Genomic DNA, 18,388 nt, shown 5'->3' with positions numbered 1-18,388 from the left:
AAGCAATAAACGTTAAATTATCGTCTTAGAATTAACACAACTATATATAGGTCGTTAATAATACCCGTAAATAAATAACAAAAAACTAACAAAGTGAACCACCCACAGGGTCTACCCTTTAACCCTCTTATCTCGGCTGACTGCGCTAAAACAAGATTTAACCTTTAAAAAAAACCAGATTAGGCCTTCATAAATTTATTAATAAAAAAAGACTTTATTACCTATTATGCTTACGATGCGTGTCTTAATTTCAGTGAACCTAAGCAGCTATCGGTGGTTCTGTGGTAGAGCGCTCGACTGCCAAGCCTAATGGTCTGGGTTCGAAACCTGGGTGGCGCATTTGTTTTTAATCAATAGAGAAACGCTAAATTAGAATTTCTTCGATGCAATAATTTCAATTTCAATTCTATTTCAATTAAACCAAAATTTCGTACTCTATTAAATACGCTTCCGATAAAGCTGAAGGTCTAATTTTCAATAAGACGTAACAAGTGTCGGTGGTTCTGTGGTAGAACGTCCGCCTGTCAAGCAGGAGGTCTCGGGTTCAAATCTCGGCCGATGCGATCGCAAATTGATACTAAGACGAATACCGTGTACAACTGGTGGAAACCCTGCCATTGGACGTTGAGAGGTAGCATTACACTCAGCACTCGGTCCGTCCCAAAGTCATTGAGAAGAAGTTGGAGAGAAAACACCCATATAAACACAACAGACGCAACGTGCACAACCATCAGAACACAAACACGACAAATTCAACACTCACAACCTACGCATAAACATTACAAAAACGTAATACACCAAACCGACACGACGGTGAGCGAAAAAACACCATCCAAACCAAACCGCAAAAGAATCCGTTAACGCTCACCGTCACACGGTGGTTCTGCCAACCGTTCGATAAACTGCGAACGCAGAAATCTCGAGAAACTGCGTACGCAGTGATTACACTTTGCACCGAAAATGCGAACGCGTTCGCAGGCCTGACAGACAGACCCACAGACAGACACGGTCGTTGTATAACCCCTCCTAGGGGACTTTGTCCCCTCGGAGAGGTAAAAAGAGTGCCACGGCTCATGACCCCCGAAATGAAAAATACTGTATTTCAAAACGATGAATAGGGTGAAACGGTTCGGCACATTGGCCAGCAAGGTCGCCAGATCTTACGTAATTTAAATCGCCATTAATTATTTAATTAATTAATTTAATTTCTTCGCCATTGTCTTCTCGATTTTTCAGCGGTGTTTATTGCATTAAACACCAGATTAACAAATTTCTAACTTTCATAAAGTTACAATACTCTCCCAATGGAATTCAAAAAAAGTTATTTTAGCTTGCCCAAACTTGTCACTTTTTCAAGTCGTATTTTTTCAGTTAAAAAGACGTCTATTTTTTTCGCGCCAACGCTATTTGTACGTTTTCGGTGACCCTCTACAATTTTCTCATTGATAATTTTCTTATAGCACCTAGCGGTTAAAATTTAAATTTTCAAAAAACGTGAAACTATTTTTCGATTTAGATGCAATTTGGGTATAAAGTGTCCCCCGGCACGTTTAATGTACAGTACAAATTTCAACTTTCTAGAAAACATAGCCTTTGAAAAAATTCACTTTTTCGAGCACCAAAAAACACCCTGTATATATTCGATGTTAAACTAAAAAAGCGGTGAGAAAAACAACGCCGTGGATAAATCAAAATAACTCAAAATTAAAAATGTTTCGAAAGTTTAACCTTGCTAATACGCCCTTGATAGAATTGCCCAAGGCTAAGAAGTGTTTATTTATAAAAGTCATATTTCGACGCGTTAAGTGCAAACTCGAATAGGTCGTTATTATATCGTGACTTCATTTATCGTCGAGCTTTCAATAGTTTATTTAATTTTGAACCGTTTTTTGAAAGTTAAACAAAGCATAACATTATTTTCGAAAACATTGCACTATGTAATCAAAGCAATTTTGAAAAGCTGTCGATTTTTACTCTTAATTCTACTTAATGCGGAAATGGAATATCAAGTTTAAGAGGACTCCGAGAAAACACATATTTATTAGAAAAGAAAACTGAAATTTTACTAGTAAAAAGGTAAAATTTGGTAAGGCTGCCCTCTCGAGGGACCTTAGCTCTTTAAATTTTGTTTACCTATTAACCATTCTTAATTTATGCATATTTTACAGAAGGGATAAGTATTTGGCTTACCTTTATCTAAATAATAATAAAAATAGATATTGTTCTGATACCAAAGGCAGCAGGGCCCACCAAACAACTTTCTTGTTGTGGAGAAAAATAAGCATTTTCTTCTCAATTACGTCGTTAGAGCAACGTACTCAACAACGAGAGAAGTGCCTGGTTAGGAGATAAAATTCCGAGAATCCCGATTTAAAAACTACAATCTTTGTTCTTTTTTCATCATTCAAATATTTCGAATCCTAACTTTAAAAGTGACTTAAAATTTAGGAAACTTTAGGTAAATCATACAGAGATTTCAAAATTTGCTCGAATTAGAAACTTAAAATTGCAAAAGAAATCTTTTTCTTTTTCTGTATTATTATTATAACTCGAAAGAATCGAGATGTTCAAGATTCGGGTATACAATGGATTCGAGAAACTTTCAGGGTTCCACCTCTAAAAGCACATGTTTGAGCAATAATAATACACACTCTAATGGAAACGTTTCACCTGTAAACAGAACGTCGTATTTTTGCCAAGCGTTAATATGTCAAAAAAGCTACCTGGTTAAAAGAGAACGCCATGGGGATCACTTGTTGCTGCCGTAAAGGTGAAAAATGTCTATTATTTTAACAAGCACTATATAAACAGTAACTTACAGGTCCTGGTTCTCAGAAATGTCACTTGTTGGCGATTTCCTTGGAGGATAATTTATTGAAGCGTCTATTGTTGAAGCAGTTTCTATAACTACCTTCGATGAATGATAGATCCAGTAAACAGCATATTCTTATTCTATAAATTTCAGTATGAATTTGGTTTTTTAACACCTCTTACTAACCTAAAAAAAAAGATCAGCTCCTCCAAAACGTTGGATTTTAAAAGAAATTGATATTATGAATTTGAACTGTTTTTGAAGTGTTATTATAAATTTTGGAAATGAAAGAGAACTTTTCAATGAAGGTTTTTGTTTTAGGGCCCTTTACAGGTATGGACCTTGGAGCCTCTCTTTAAAGGACCGGTCTTTTCATTTAATTTTAAATAGTTGTTATAAATTCTGTAAAAACCATTTTACTTGGACTTACAATGAACAACTCATTGAGATGCGGAGTAATTGAGGTAAAGTAGATATTGGTAACTAATGGCGTCAAGTAGTTTTGCGCTGCCGAGCGCCATTGTTTGCTGAGATATAAGATGAAGAACTCTCATTTTAAATTCTCGAACAATAGGCTACACTTGAGTTCGACTTTGGAAAAATATTTAAATGGACCAAAGAATACTTGCAAAGATCTCTCAATGTGTCGTAAGTATTTCACCAATTAAAATTAAAGAAAGAAATGGTATTCATTAACGGCAACACATTTAAAAATACGAGTCTTATCGGGAATGCGAAATTTATTGAACCAATAGTTTACAAATTATTAACAAAATTTATAAATGAATAATTGGTCCGAACGAGAAACGTTTCTTCGTCATTTAATAAAGGACGCCTTGTTCAGTCTTTAAGGACGTGATAATATTTGTAAGGAAAGGCCTGCTCTGCAGTGATATAGTCAGTGGTGTAGTCCTTGAAAAAAAAGGGAACTGGACGCTACCTGGGTACGGCCAACTTCGATTTCGCGAGTGATCGAAGTTGGCTGTAACGGCCGCTATAAATGTACGTCTAACTCGATGTTTTCGTGATTGAAGTTGGCCGTACCTAGGTAATGATTTGAAATAGTTGTAGGTGAAATTCATAATAAATTCGCACACCCTTTATTCGAGGCTGCGAGACTAGGCTAATAGTAATACTCAGCATTCTTATGTCACCGAATACTACTTATAGTTTTTGAAATACAAATTTATATTTTCTAACAATCATTAAACGAAGTTGTGCACTAAACTAAGATAACCAAAAACAGTAATCGTGTTTTCTAAATATGACATCATTCTCAAATATTATGAAAAAGTTTAAATTGGAAAAAACTCATAGTGTTGACTAGTGTCAGTTTAGAAACAGCTGTTACTATTACAGTAACCGGATGCTGAAGCACACTGGATAAAGGCAGCTGTTTATTAATCTTGTAAGGCTTGTAGCTGAAAGTGTCACAAGGCGATAATAAATTTTTTAAACTTAATTTGTTATTTTTTAAGTGGTTGCAGCAAAGCTTGTGGTTTTTTTCGCTGACCATTCCTTTACAAAAGAAAATAGTAACGAATAAAGAATATTTATATTAAAGTTACTTAATTTAAGGGTAAACTATGTGTTTCATAAATAGACTTAACTTTTAAAGAAATTTACTAAAATTGAATCAAATGTGGTAATTATATTTATTAGTTCATTAAGATAGAGGTAATCAAGAAAACATTTATTTGAAAACAAACTCACTGATTTATTTATGCCATGAAAATTATATCGTTCAATGAAAATTAAGATTTAATTACTGGATCTTATTGTTAATTAAAAGCTCAATAATTATCATAACTACCAATCGCGCAAGAAAAATAATTGGGCGTGATAAAACCTCTAAGATACAATTAAAATTCAGGTTAATGTCAAATTATAAATTTAATATGCTCTAAACATTTAATCAATATCCTTTAAATTTTGCCCGAAGACCAACGAGATCTGTTATATCTAAAGGTATATAAAATATTTATTTCTCAATTAACGAACACCCATTGGGAGTCCTATAGTCAAGAGCGACTTTTAGAATTTTACAGGTTTAATACTTTTAATGGTCTACATTTAATTTAGTACGTCTTTTGTGTTTCTAACACCAGACGAAGCTTTACAATACGATGGAAGACAGGAATTCAAAGAGGTTAGTCTATTTTGTTAATGGTTAAGTTAACATTTCGTTCTTTTTTACTAATTTAGTAATGAAAAACCAAATTGGTTAATTTTAAAAATACAAATTATTTTATTAGAAATAAGAAAGATTTTATTGTAATTGAAAATTTTCACAAAAAACGTAAACTCCAAATCTTTTTAAATTTTAAAAATTTATAATATATAATATTTCAAATTGAAATCACTATTATTCACCTATTGTCATATTATTATCCTATTTTTTCTAATGTCTAATTTAATCTTATTGTAAAATTGAAGGTTCAATATGTATTATTTTCTTAAAAAAATAATGGTTTCAATAAGCAGAGGCGAGGTTAGTTTGGATTAAGTTAGGTTATGATAAGTAAGGTTAAACAAATCTTTGTTTATTGAAGTGGGTTAAAGATACATTAGATTAGGTTGGGCTACGCAATTATTATTTAATTTTATTTTAGCCATTTGATTTGCTTCTGGTTCAAATTGATGTACTATTATCAAGATACTTGTCCAGATTCAGTTACACGTCGACTATTGCCTCGATATCTGGAATTCTAGTTTCTGGAATTCCAAAAACAAGACCAAGAAAAGAAGTCATGAATTTAATTGAGATGGATATTTCTGTAAGATAAATTTGATATGGCAATACATCTGAACAGTCGATATTTTGCCATTAATTTGATAATAATCCCATTTTCACAGTTTATTTTTGTACTGCTGGTGTCTGCCTTGCTATTTTCTATAACGAAACGTGTCATTCAGGAACATGACCCTGCTGGAAGTAAATCTAAGACATTTGTTAGAATAAAGTGCGAGTTTTCAATCATTGGGGACTTGTTTGAATCTCTATTGCCTCTAATCCAAAAACGTAAGTGAAGCCTTTAAAATAGGATATTTAGGCGAAGACTTGGATGGTGGGCGAAGAACAGTTGGTCTGAAAAACATTTGAGATATTCGTGGAGCTCCAAGTTCAAAGGGGCAACAAAATGATTCTATATATAATTTCGTATTTTATATTTCTTAAAACGATTAATTTTAAACTCTGTTATAATCTTAGCACTCATGAAAAAGCGAAGCTCATTTCGACGATCATTGTGATGAAAGGATTACGGCGTCTCCCTCTTACTACGCTCATTGTAACACTAGTACAGCGCTTAATTATTTCCACGATCATTGTGAATGAAAATGGCGCCACTCTATTATTGCCTTTATTGTAAACACAAGTAGAGCGCTAAATTAATTACACGATCATTGCGAAACGAAATCAGCGCCCTCACTTTTGGGGCTCATGAAAAAAATCGTACAGTGATATTCTGTTTGCACGTTTACTAAAGAAATGTAAAAAGCGTCTCTCTATTTTGGTGCTCATTGAAAAATTAGCTTTCGCGTTTATTGAGGAAAAGTAAACGGTGCCCCTTTCATATTGCGCTTATTGAAAATGTCGTACAACCCTATTCTGTGGGGTGGCGGAGTGGTTAGCACTTTCGCAGCATGAGGAGCCGGGTTCGATCCCAGCTTGTGGCACTGGGTGAAAACTCGAAACAACTCCTTCTGTGTTGAGTTTGCAAGTTCTCTCCCCACTGGTTTAAGGGGTTTTCCCCCGAGTTCTTCGGTTTCCCCTTCCATAAAAACTTGTCTAGGTTAACGGTAATAGTTAGTGTAGGGAGCTGTTGGCTCGATCTCGTGGCATGCAGGGCTTACCACCACCCTCCTACGCATTGTAATCCGGCCACCTGAATTAAGGGCTTCAAAAGTCGCATGATGACTTAGGCCTAAGGTGGTGCCTTGGGTATTAGCCTAGCTGATTATTTGTTTTTCCATTTTATTTAAAAACAAAAGTGACGTTACTCACTTTTATTTATCAGAACTTTTAGTGAGCTTCTAATTTAGGGTAATTTTGCTCATTATTTGGTACAAGGGCGTATCTAAGGGATTTTGAGGTTTAAATCCCACCCAAAAATAACATTGGTTTTTGATTTTAAAGAAGGGCGCTAACCCCTTAACATGCTCAGTGCTTTTAATATGCTCTGAGTACGTTCTTCACTGTGGTGCCTAACGATGCGAAATGAAATAGGTGCGCAAAAAAATTGACGGGGGCGTCAATACGCCTTGCGACGGCCCCGTATACTTGACTGCGTATAGGAAGATCAGAAACACATGCCTTCTAAGAATACGGCTAAACTGTATATGCATTCAGTCAGGGTTTAAAATTTTTGCGCCATGTGACCTTTGACAATCGTGCTTGAGATTCTATGTTCAAGGTGCGGTTGAGAATTCATATATTATTATATTATAATAATACATTTTCTATCAAATCAAATGAATAAAACCTATAAATAATATTTTTTTATTACGATAAAGTACGACGCTCTATTATATTAGTATTTTTATGTTTTATTGAAATATAAAACAATCTTATATTTATCGTAGCGTTGCATCTGCCCAGAACAAGATATTTCGTGTCTTTGCGTGTTTTGCTGGTGTTCTGGTTGTCATCGCTTCTGGTGGTGCTGATTTATTTTCAATGCTTTTTTAACGCCAGTGCATCGACGGTTGAATACTACTTAGTGGATTCGATTCCTGATATTTTGCATTACCCGGAGAGAATGCCCAAAATTGTTAAAGGGACGACCGCTCTTAGTTTTATCGAAAACGAAGTAAGTGAGAGTATTTTTAATTAAAGTTACTCTAGTTTATTTAAAATAGTCCCTTTAGATTGAAATGTTTTATGAAGGTTGCTTAAAATATTTTATCGCCTGTTTTTCATAGCCTAAAATATGGAAACCTTCTGAAATTAGAGGCTTCTCAGAAATACCCTGCGTTCTCAGTTTATCGATTCTGCAATATTTCTACCAAACAACTGAAATTTTCAATTTAATTGTTGAACTTAACTATTTTTATTCCCCTAACGAGTTGGTTTTTAAAACTATGACTGTTATAACTTAAATTTGTGCAAGCCGTTACATTTGTATACAAATGTGACGTCTTGCATAAATTATTTTAATTGAAGTATATCAATTTCACTAATTTCCTTTTGAGAAAGAAACAGCCAACTTCCTGAGTTAATTTGACAAAATTTTTGACTGCATGAATTCATCAAGAAAATATGACGCTAAAGAGTACCGAAGCGCAATGAGAAACAATTCCAATCACATTAAATTTCTTAAAGAAAAATTGTTATGGCTGGAGGGGCTTCAGTTTGATTGTGACAGGCAGCAGGATGGAAAACTTCTATTTCGTTTGTCATACAGCTTACCGAAGAACTTTTGGAAACGGAGAAAATAGCTTTTATACTAACATCTAGATTTAGTCAAGATGTCCTTGAAAATACTTTTGGAAAAGACTTGGTGGCTGCTCTGACAACCCAACACCTCAATTATTTCGCTTGCAATTGCGAAAAATAATGGCCTCTTCGTTGTTGCAAGTACCCTAATACTGATGAGTTTTTAGTAGATCTCTTAAGCAACGTACCATCTAACAGGAATATGCCGTTACCGGAAGACCCATTACCATTTTTTTCTCAGAATGAAGAGTCTATCAGCGATGCCTTTATTCCTGGTGCTGAATACACCAAAAATTCAAACGTTATAAATGACATTGGAGGATTTCTTGCAAGGAAAGTTTTAAAGCGTCATGAGTGTGGAGCTTGTAAAGCTGTCATTCTAAATGTAACAAGAAGCTGACACACACCAGAGAAACCCTCACTGTTTTGAAGGCTCATCGTTCGGTAGAAGTTAGCGACGTAGGGGGATTAAATTTAATTTAAATTATATTTTACGAAGCTGTTGAACAAATGGAGTTGATATTTAAATAAAAGTTCCCCACTTTTTCTGGTGACACGGGATTAGCAGAGAATTAGCGGAAAAATTAATAAACATAAAATTCCCTGAAATGTGTGAATCCACAAAAGAAAAAATAATAAAACTTTACATAAGACTGCGAAAAACAGATACAATTTTGAAGAAAAAGAGAGGAAAAGAAGGGAAAGTGAAAAGTAAAAAAAAATTTGAAAGATAAACAAAATTGCTCTCCAAAAAACCAAAAAAGACTCCGGAGCCAAAAATTTATGAAACTTAAGCATGTTTAAATCATTGTCATATATATTCAATAAAATTAACTAATTTTTAATATCATATCTGCATTCTTATATTAAATAAGTTTAAATTTCCCGCGCTTTGCTATGTGATATATCACTTTTGTAACGTATAACGGTCAGGTGGCGTTAGAAACTCCTTCTTTACATAGCTCAAAGGCAGAGTCGGCTCTCCTTATCCTTCCTCAAGGTGACATTAATCAAAAATCCACGTAACGCGAGGCAGAAAGCTCGTGCCTCGATTTAAAAACGCTTATTAATAATTAGGGTTAAACGCTAAGCTTAAAGCCGCCGAAGACCAAAAGAAAATGACGATAAATAAAAAATTCCAAGGAATTTTACAAAGGAAAATCCACCTAAAGACTCCGGTAATACTGAGAAACAGTTTATAACATCAGCTAAAAACAAATCGATCGAAATAAAAGTAATTTTTATATTCTTCCTTTGCTGCTCAGTTATTTAACAGACAAAATTCCCGCAGCTAAGTTAACTTTCGTGCTTAAAGGGGAACGTCAAGCTTTAACCAGTTAGATAGCCCTATAGCCCGTTAAAAACTAAAATTTATGGCGAAAATCGCATAAAAAAATATTGAGTGGTTAATTTTTAATATATTAAAGACATTTCGGGAAATTGAAAAGCGCGCGTCCGCCGCGACACCTGGTGAGAAGTCGGTGAGACAGAAAAACAATGTAAAAGCGTGAGCTGCTGAAGACGCGAAAAATATGTTTGGCACACGCGGCGCGTTCCAGTTATAAGAGGCCTAAGCCTAAATTGCGCGATTTTAAAAGTTAGGATAGTTCGCAAATCGCTCATACGGGGTTAGGGGCGCTGGCGGCTGCCCCTAAGATGGCGACAAAAATTCAAACCCAAACACCTGGCGTTATTTTTCGCGTCACCTTTTTGGGCCAAAAGCTATTTTTTGAAGACAAAAAAAGGTACGTGTTATAGGGATGTGCGAGTAGTGGTTTTTGGTGATCGAGTCGGGTATCGAGTACTCGACAAGCTTTCGTCGAGTAGTCGAGTCGGGTAATATTTTGGTCGAGTCGGGTACTCGAGTACTCGATTAAGCTAAAAATTTTCCTTATTCGAGTATCGAGTATTTAAGAAAAATCGTTCGGGTACTCGAGTAGTTTGAAAAATCGCCCGGGGTCGTCGATTAAAGAAAAACCAGTAGCTAATTAAAAATTTTAATTAATTTTAATAACTTTAAAATCTAAATTAACTTAATTATATTATTCTTCTACTTAGCTTTAACATAGTTCCGTACGGTTTTTAATTGTTAAAAGAATACGTTAAGCCTAACACCCAAAAAACGCCGCCGTCAGAGTCGTGAAAAACCGCCTAAGTGAAGCTCGATTCGAAACCGAAACTTTAGAGAAAGTTCTAGAAGTACAGGAAGTCCGCCTTACTTGTTAGTTGTTACTACTACCAATTCAAAGCTAGCCGTCGTACCGTATGCCTAAGAGAACCAGGTAACGGTGGCATTTATTTATATCATAGCTGTGTACTGCGCAGCCACGCGTTGAAGATAAAATAAAACGCTTCGTCGGTGGAGAAAAGGGCTAGACGAAGAGAAAGAGGCTCTTTTAGAGGGGGAGTGTGGCGTTTTTTAGACGATTACACGACGGGCTGAATATTATCGACGGGGAAATAACTCAACGAGTTTAGCAAGCGGCTTATTCGAGTAGTCAATTACTCGAATAAGGCAAATTTTTACTACTCGATAATCGACGAGTATTTAAATTTTCTTATTCGAGTTCGAGTTTCGAGTACTCGACCTCAAAAAACGTCAGGTACTCGATGATGATCGAGTACTCGCACACCCCTAACGTGTTAGTATATTGAACGTCTTGTTAATCTTTTGATACGAAAATAAGGCCATATTTGGAAAAGCTTGACCGTTCCCCTTTAATTATATTTGGAAATTCTGAATATAAATTTTACCATTTGAAATAGGAATCGTCGAAATCTATTTATTCTTGTCATTGCTAAAAATTAGCTTTAACGATAAAGTATATGTGGTTATTTATTATTTATCATTGATAAAAATAATATACAGGGTCTTTTTTTTTGCTCGGAAAAGTGTTTTTTTTCAAAAACTATTTATAGTACCGATTTCAAATTTGGAAGGTCAATTCTCTATACCGGGGGACATCAGTTTGAGAAATTTGAGCGTTTTCGGTAATGTTTTTCACCAATTTTGAAAAATTATTTTTCGACCACTAGGTGCGAGATAAAAAATTTCTATTATAAAGTTGTAGGCCGTCATCGAAAACCCTTAAAAATTGTTCACTCGACGAAAAACAATTTATTTATCAGTGAAAATTCAAGCTTGAAAAATTTACAAGTTGGTGAAGCCAAATTACGATTGTTTGAAACGATAATTGAAACCGAATTACCTAATCCAGTTGAAACTTTGGTTAAAAAAACGACCGGATTTAAAAAACACGAGGCTATAGGTCAATCCTAAACATGCATTGGGTATTTAAAGGAAAACTTTGGGAGATTATTATCAGTGTTTGATAATATTTCGAACAATGCCTCGTTATTCAGTAGCTGAGCGTACCGAGATAGTTGCCATTTACTATGGAGAAGCAGCGCAAAACCTTAGAAGAGTGACTGAAATCTTCGCAGAAAGACATCCAAATGGAGCACCATCTGTAAATACAGTAAGACGAGCAATTCACGATTGCAATCAATTTGGTAACTTGCAACCTAGGTTTCGCGGATTGGGTCAACCGGATTTAGACTTCGAGAACAATGTACTCGCGTACTTTGTGGCATATCCTCGTCACAGTTGAGCTAACGCCGCTGCTGATTTGGGTTGTTCTGCAAATCGTGTGTGGAAAATTCTTCGTAAGAATCGCTATCACCCATACAGAGCTACGCTCCACCAAGGACTAATTGACGGAGACCATCAAAGACGTTATGAATTTAGCAACTGGTTACTAAATGCTGTCCAAGAAGATAGACAATTTTTGCGCCATGTTTTGTTCTCCGACGAAGCGTCATTTTCTAGAGATGGGCCCTTTAATCATCAAAACAGCCATCTTTGGTCTGACATCAACCCACATCGGGGTTTTGAATATCATCACCAGGTTCAATTTGAACGGGTCAATGTTTGGGTTGGACTTGTTGGAAACCGTTTGATTGGTCCCTTTTTCCTGCCGACGAACCTCAACGGCCAAAGGTATTTACATTTTCTACAGAACGAACTGAGTGACGCAATCGACGACCTTCCATTGACTGAAAGACGTCAGTTGTGGTTTCAGCAAGATAGCGCCCCTCCGCATTTTTCCCGGCAAGTAACTGAGCACCTCAACAACGAGTTTCCTGAAAGGTGGATAGGGAGAAATGGTCCAGTGCATTGGCCAGCAAGGTCACCTGACCTAACACCGCTGGATTATTTTATCTGGGGATTCGTTAAAGCAAAGGTATACGCCACGCCCATTGAAACTAGGGAGGAACTCATTAGACGAATAATCAGTGCTTGCCGAGACGTCACACCAGAAATGGTAGAGAAAGCGTTTGAGAACTTAATTGTCCGCGCACAAACCTGTGTTGCAGCCAATGGTGATATTATTGAAAATGTTTTGTAAAAATTTATGTGAATAAAATATCTGCATTTAAAAACCAAACGTGTACATTTTTTCAAGTGTGAAAACTCTACTACGTTTGTATTAGACTTGTTCCCTTTTCAATTATCGTTTCAAACAATCGTAATTTGGCTTCACCAACTTGTAAATTTTTCAAGCTCGAATTTTCACTGATAAATAAGTTGTTTTTCGTCGAGTGAACAATTTTTAAGGGTTTTCGATGACGGCCTACAACTTTATAATAGAAATTTTTTATCTCGCACCTAGTGGTCGAAAAATAATTTTTCAAAATTGGTGAAAAACATTACCGAAAACGCTCAAATTTCTCAAACTGATGTCCCCCGGTATAGAGAATTGACCTTCCAAATTTGAAATCGGTACTATAAATAGTTTTTGAAAAAAAAACACTTTTCCGAGCAAAAAAAAAGACCCTGTATAAGCTTATTAAAATTTAACCTTAAATGAAGGTGTAATCATTATTTTTGACGAGCACACACCAACTATTAAGCTGTAGGTATTTTAAATCGACTTCTTCTCTGTCAGAATCCCGGCGTGCAAAATTCCGCTTAAAATATTATGTTTGTAACGTTTATTATTTTCTTCATAGATTGATGAGAATATTTGAAGGGCAGTCTTTCGAGTCTCTGTTGTTGCCTTGCAAAGGAATTGTATTTGGGAGAGACATTTGGCAGTATAATTGTGATGTCAGTTTAAGTCTATCCTTAAAGGAAATCTACGTTCACATTCTTTTATACTGCCTATTCATCTGCTTCAGCACAATCGCACTTTCATTTGAAATTGGTTTCGGGAATAGAAGTACTCGTTGAATAAATCCGTCATAATATGAATTAAACCATATCAAGAGATTTTATTTGGAACCTACTGGCAATAGATGCCTAGCTAACCAATTGTATTCTAGTTATTAACAAAAGCTTATATTTACTTAATAATCTGGATTCCGTTTTGTGTAAAAATAATTAAATGTTTTGATTTGAAGCCATAAATGAGAATTTTTTAATCCAAGGTATACAATTGCGGTAGAGTTAACTGTTCAAAATTAGATTTTTGAAGTGCTCATTGCAGATTAATTTGGGTCTCCTTTTACTAGGATTACCACGTGCAAATTAGTAGTAAATGTTGTTTAGGATTTTTAATAATTAAATGTATGTAATCGTAATTTATTTTCATACTTTAGATAATCTTGTATTTATTGTTAATTATATAAGTTTCATCAAGAGGTTTGAGTGCCTCTCTTGTAATGAAAATTAATTATTTTTGTTGACACTTTTTAAATTGTACAAATAAATAAAAAAAACATTTAATCTGTGAGTGGATTTTCGAAATTAAATAAATTTAATTATTTTTCCTTTGGCATACAGCTTTTATTCTTACGTTACGTTTATCCAAAATAAGCTTAAAATTAAAAAAATTACACTTGTATAGATATATGGAAGGTCTTTGTAGTGGCAATAGCAAATTAGGCAATGCCGGTCAATGTAAATTTAGCATGGATATCTATGAAATTGTTTTCAACTTATTCATATTTAATAACACCTTCTTTCGTCGAAAATTTACTTTTAATGTATCAGATTAAATTGTATTTATTCATCTTTCTTTCATCTATTCGGGTTTTACTCCCATATATTATATGCTATTTGTATTAGACCATTATTACTTAAATTAATCAAATTTAATGGATTTGGTCCAATTTAGTCAAATTTAGTTCAATCAGGAATCCATAACTCTACTTGGAATGCTTATCCTGCCGTTTCGCGTAAGGTCAGATCACTCTGACGGCTTTGGCGCCGCCTACGAGATAAAAAAATCCCCTTTGCGCGCGCTCCCCTCTCACATTTTTGCTTGTTAAGTTAACATAGTGACGTCAAAAAAAACCTTCAGCCACATCTGCCGCGATAAGCATTCCAAACAGATGTTCGTGGTTCAATATATTGCCGTTTATAGATATTTTCTTCAACTTGTCAACATTTACTCTTTGATCGCAGTGACCTAAAATAAGGAAAATGCACTCGAAAATAGTGCATATTATTTATAATAATAGTAAAATTATTTATTACCGCAAAATACTCAATTTACCCATTTTGTATGTTTTGTTAAAGTTTTATGTTGTTAAAAACGCCGATGGCGGTCTCCTTTTCAGTTTTATTAACGGCAATGATTTTGTAACCACTCGTTAGGCGGCCTTTGTTACTACGTAACCATTAAAGAATAGATGTAACATTTGTTCTTGCGGTTTAGTGCTGTAAGAATTTCATTACTTATAGTAAGTAATCATTCGTATTTGCTGGAGCTGTTCCTTAATCCCTATAATCGTTCGTAATGGCTGTAACGGTTCCGTAATCCCTGTAGTCGTGCGGTGTTTGCTCTAATCGTTCCGTAATCTCTGTACTCATGCGGTATATGTTATAATCGTTCCGTAATCTCTGTAATCGTTCCATAATCCCCGTAATCGTTCCAAAATCCCCGTAATTGTTTTAAAATCCCTGTAATCATTCCAAAATCCCTGTAATCATTCCGTTTTTGCCGTAATCGTTAGAACTGTATTTGCTGTAATTGTTGCATAATATCTGTAATCGTTCCGTGTTTGCTGGAATTGTTCCATAATCCCTGTAACCGTTCTGTATTTGCTGTATTCATTCCTTATTTCCGGTTATTGTTTCATAATCCCTTTAATCGCTACTTATTTTCTGTAATTGTTCCGTAATCCCTGTGTTGAAGATAAGAAACGTTATCGGCTTTTTCCCGTTTCGTTTTTTAACAGGTTAAAATTGTTAAATGTAAATAAGATATTCTTTTTTAATTATTGCTAATCTTGTTTACTATTTTTTAACCTTATATATATATATATCCGCTCAACAGCGTTTATAGTAGCACTTATATTATGTCATTCCATCTTGTACAGTATTCATTATTAATATGTTTTAATTAATAAACGTTTGTTATTTTAATCACTATATTATGACTCCTTACTACTTCATTGTATTTATTCATCTTTCTTTCATCTATTCGGGTTTTACTCCCATATATTATATGCTATTTGTATTAGACCATTATTACTTAAATTAATCAAATTTAATGGATTTGGTCCAATTTAGTCAAATTTAGTTCAATCAGGAATCCATAACTCTACTTGGAATGCTTATCCTGCCGTTTCGCGTAAGGTCAGATCACTCTGACGGCTTTGGCGCCGCCTACGAGATAAAAAAATCCCCTTTGCGCGCGCTCCCCTCTCACATTTTTGCTTGTTAAGTTAACATAGTGACGTCAAAAAAAACCTTCAGCCACATCTGCCGCGATAAGCATTCCAAACAGATGTTCGTGGTTCAATATATTGCCGTTTATAGATATTTTCTTCAACTTGTCAACATTTACTCTTTGATCGCAGTGACCTAAAATAAGGAAAATGCACTCGAAAATAGTGCATATTATTTATAATAATAGTAAAATTATTTATTACCGCAAAATACTCAATTTACCCATTTTGTATGTTTTGTTAAAGTTTTATGTTGTTAAAAACGCCGATGGCGGTCTCCTTTTCAGTTTTATTAACGGCAATGATTTTGTAACCACTCGTTAGGCGGCCTTTGTTACTACGTAACCATTAAAGAATAGATGTAACATTTGTTCTTGCGGTTTAGTGCTGTAAGAATTTCATTACTTATAGTAAGTAATCATTCGTATTTGCTGGAGCTGTTCCTTAATCCCTATAATCGTTCGTAATGGCTGTAACGGTTCCGTAATCCCTGTAGTCGTGCGGTGTTTGCTCTAATCGTTCCGTAATCTCTGTACTCATGCGGTATATGTTATAATCGTTCCGTAATCTCTGTAATCGTTCCATAATCCCCGTAATCGTTCCAAAATCCCCGTAATTGTTTTAAAATCCCTGTAATCATTCCAAAATCCCTGTAATCATTCCGTTTTTGCCGTAATCGTTAGAACTGTATTTGCTGTAATTGTTGCATAATATCTGTAATCGTTCCGTGTTTGCTGGAATTGTTCCATAATCCCTGTAACCGTTCTGTATTTGCTGTATTCATTCCTTATTTCCGGTTATTGTTTCATAATCCCTTTAATCGCTACTTATTTTCTGTAATTGTTCCGTAATCCCTGTGTTGAAGATAAGAAACGTTATCGGCTTTTTCCCGTTTCGTTTTTTAACAGGTTAAAATTGTTAAATGTAAATAAGATATTCTTTTTTAATTATTGCTAATCTTGTTTACTATTTTTTAACCTTATATATATATATATATCCGCTCAACAGCGTTTATAGTAGCACTTATATTATGTCATTCCATCTTGTACAGTATTCATTATTAATATGTTTTAATTAATAAACGTTTGTTATTTTAATCACTATATTATGACTCCTTACTACTTCGTCAGTTTAGTGTAGTGTAGGCTTTGCTGTTAACATTGGTGTTTAGAAACTCCAATAGGTTATGGGCCCAGCACGCTCCCACTGCGCCACAGCAGCACTGATGAACAAGTCTACTGCTTGCTGAATCCGGTATCCTGGTCCCAGTTACCATCACAGTAATCCGTATCCTGGTCAACAGTTCCCGAAAGCCACCATGGATAGCCTACTTCGCCAAGAAATTGAAAAGCTGTCTGGTCCGGAGAACTGGAGGAGTTGGAAACGACAAATAGTCGACATCCTCACCGTACGAGACGTTTACGAGATATTGACTGGTGAATGGGTTGAACCCGCGGGGCCGTTATTGTCAGCCACAGCAGAAGATAAGTCTGAATACACCTTAAACAAGAAAAAATACCGAGTGGCATTCAGTACAGTCCGGGGTATCATCTGGTCAGTCTTGTCCAAGAAGGTCCAAAACATGATTACCAATTGCGAGACACCAAAGGAGATGTGGGACAAGCTACTTGAAATTTTCGAGCAGAAGTCGTCCAACCGTCTGCGTAAGCTTCTGGCGCAATTTATGCGAACTACGAAGTCCCCAGACGTCGACATGGCCACCCACATTGCCCAGATGTGTTCTCTCTGGACAGACATCTTGTCAACGGCACAGACAGAGAAGAACGTAACATTCGACGACTGCATCCTGATTGCCTGCATCTTCGAGTCCCTACCTCAGGATGAGTATCGAGAATTCGGTATGCTCTGGGACACGCTCCCAACCGAAAAACAGACGGTCGCAGAGTTGGAACGTTAATTGATTGGCCGTGCAACTCGAGAAGGTAACTCTTTCAAAGATTCATCTGGTCTGATGGCGAACCGCAATGCCGGAGGTCATCGCAGTCACTCATCAAACGAGACGAAAGGCATGAGACGTAAGCCAAAATGCACCAATTGGCGAAAGTTTGGTCACATAGCAGAAGACTGCCGAGGACAAAGGAAAACTCCTAGAAGGACGAGCGTTGACGAAAGTAATCGCACCAGCATTGGGGTCTGATCGCAGCAAACGGTCTCGTTGCTTGCTCATCGTCTGAAGCAGCATGGTACTTTGACTCGGGTGCTACACAGCATATCACGAACGACGCCACAAAGTTCCTAAACTTCCGCAAGTTCGCTACTCCAGCGACTCTTCAGATTGGAAACAAGACGCAGATGACAGCGGATGGTGAAGGAGACATAAGGATTCAGTTCCGGATCGGAAAGAAACTCTATCAAGAGGTAGTCCACAATGTCTGGCACATCCATGACTTTGCCTGCAATGTTTTCTCGCTAAAAAGCGCAATGAAGAGAAACAATAATCT

At 35.7% G+C, this 18,388-nt stretch overlaps 1 protein-coding gene across 1 annotated transcript; it reads left to right on the top strand.

Annotated features, from left to right (window-relative positions):
* The first annotated feature begins 17,244 nt into the window (after positions 1-17,244).
* LOC149952552 (uncharacterized) lies at positions 17,245-17,844 on the top strand. The gene has a single exon (XM_090169754.1). It carries the CDS (start codon positions 17,245-17,247, stop codon positions 17,842-17,844), a length of 600 nt encoding a protein of 199 aa, XP_090025880.1.
* The last annotated feature ends 544 nt before the right edge of the window (positions 17,845-18,388 follow it).

Source organism: Leiobunum rupestre, chromosome 3 (genome assembly GCF_980474605.1).
Source record: "Leiobunum rupestre chromosome 3, qqLeiRupe1.1.hap1, whole genome shotgun sequence".
NCBI lineage: Eukaryota > Metazoa > Arthropoda > Arachnida > Opiliones > Sclerosomatidae > Leiobunum > Leiobunum rupestre.
Note: the sequence above shows the minus strand (reverse complement) of the source record. Positions and strands in the feature narration are given on the sequence as shown.

Coding starts and splice junctions, on each gene's coding strand:
- LOC149952552 (XM_090169754.1), top strand. CDS start 17,245: ATGGATAGCCTACTTCGCCAAGAAATTGAAAAGCTGTCTGGTCCGGAG.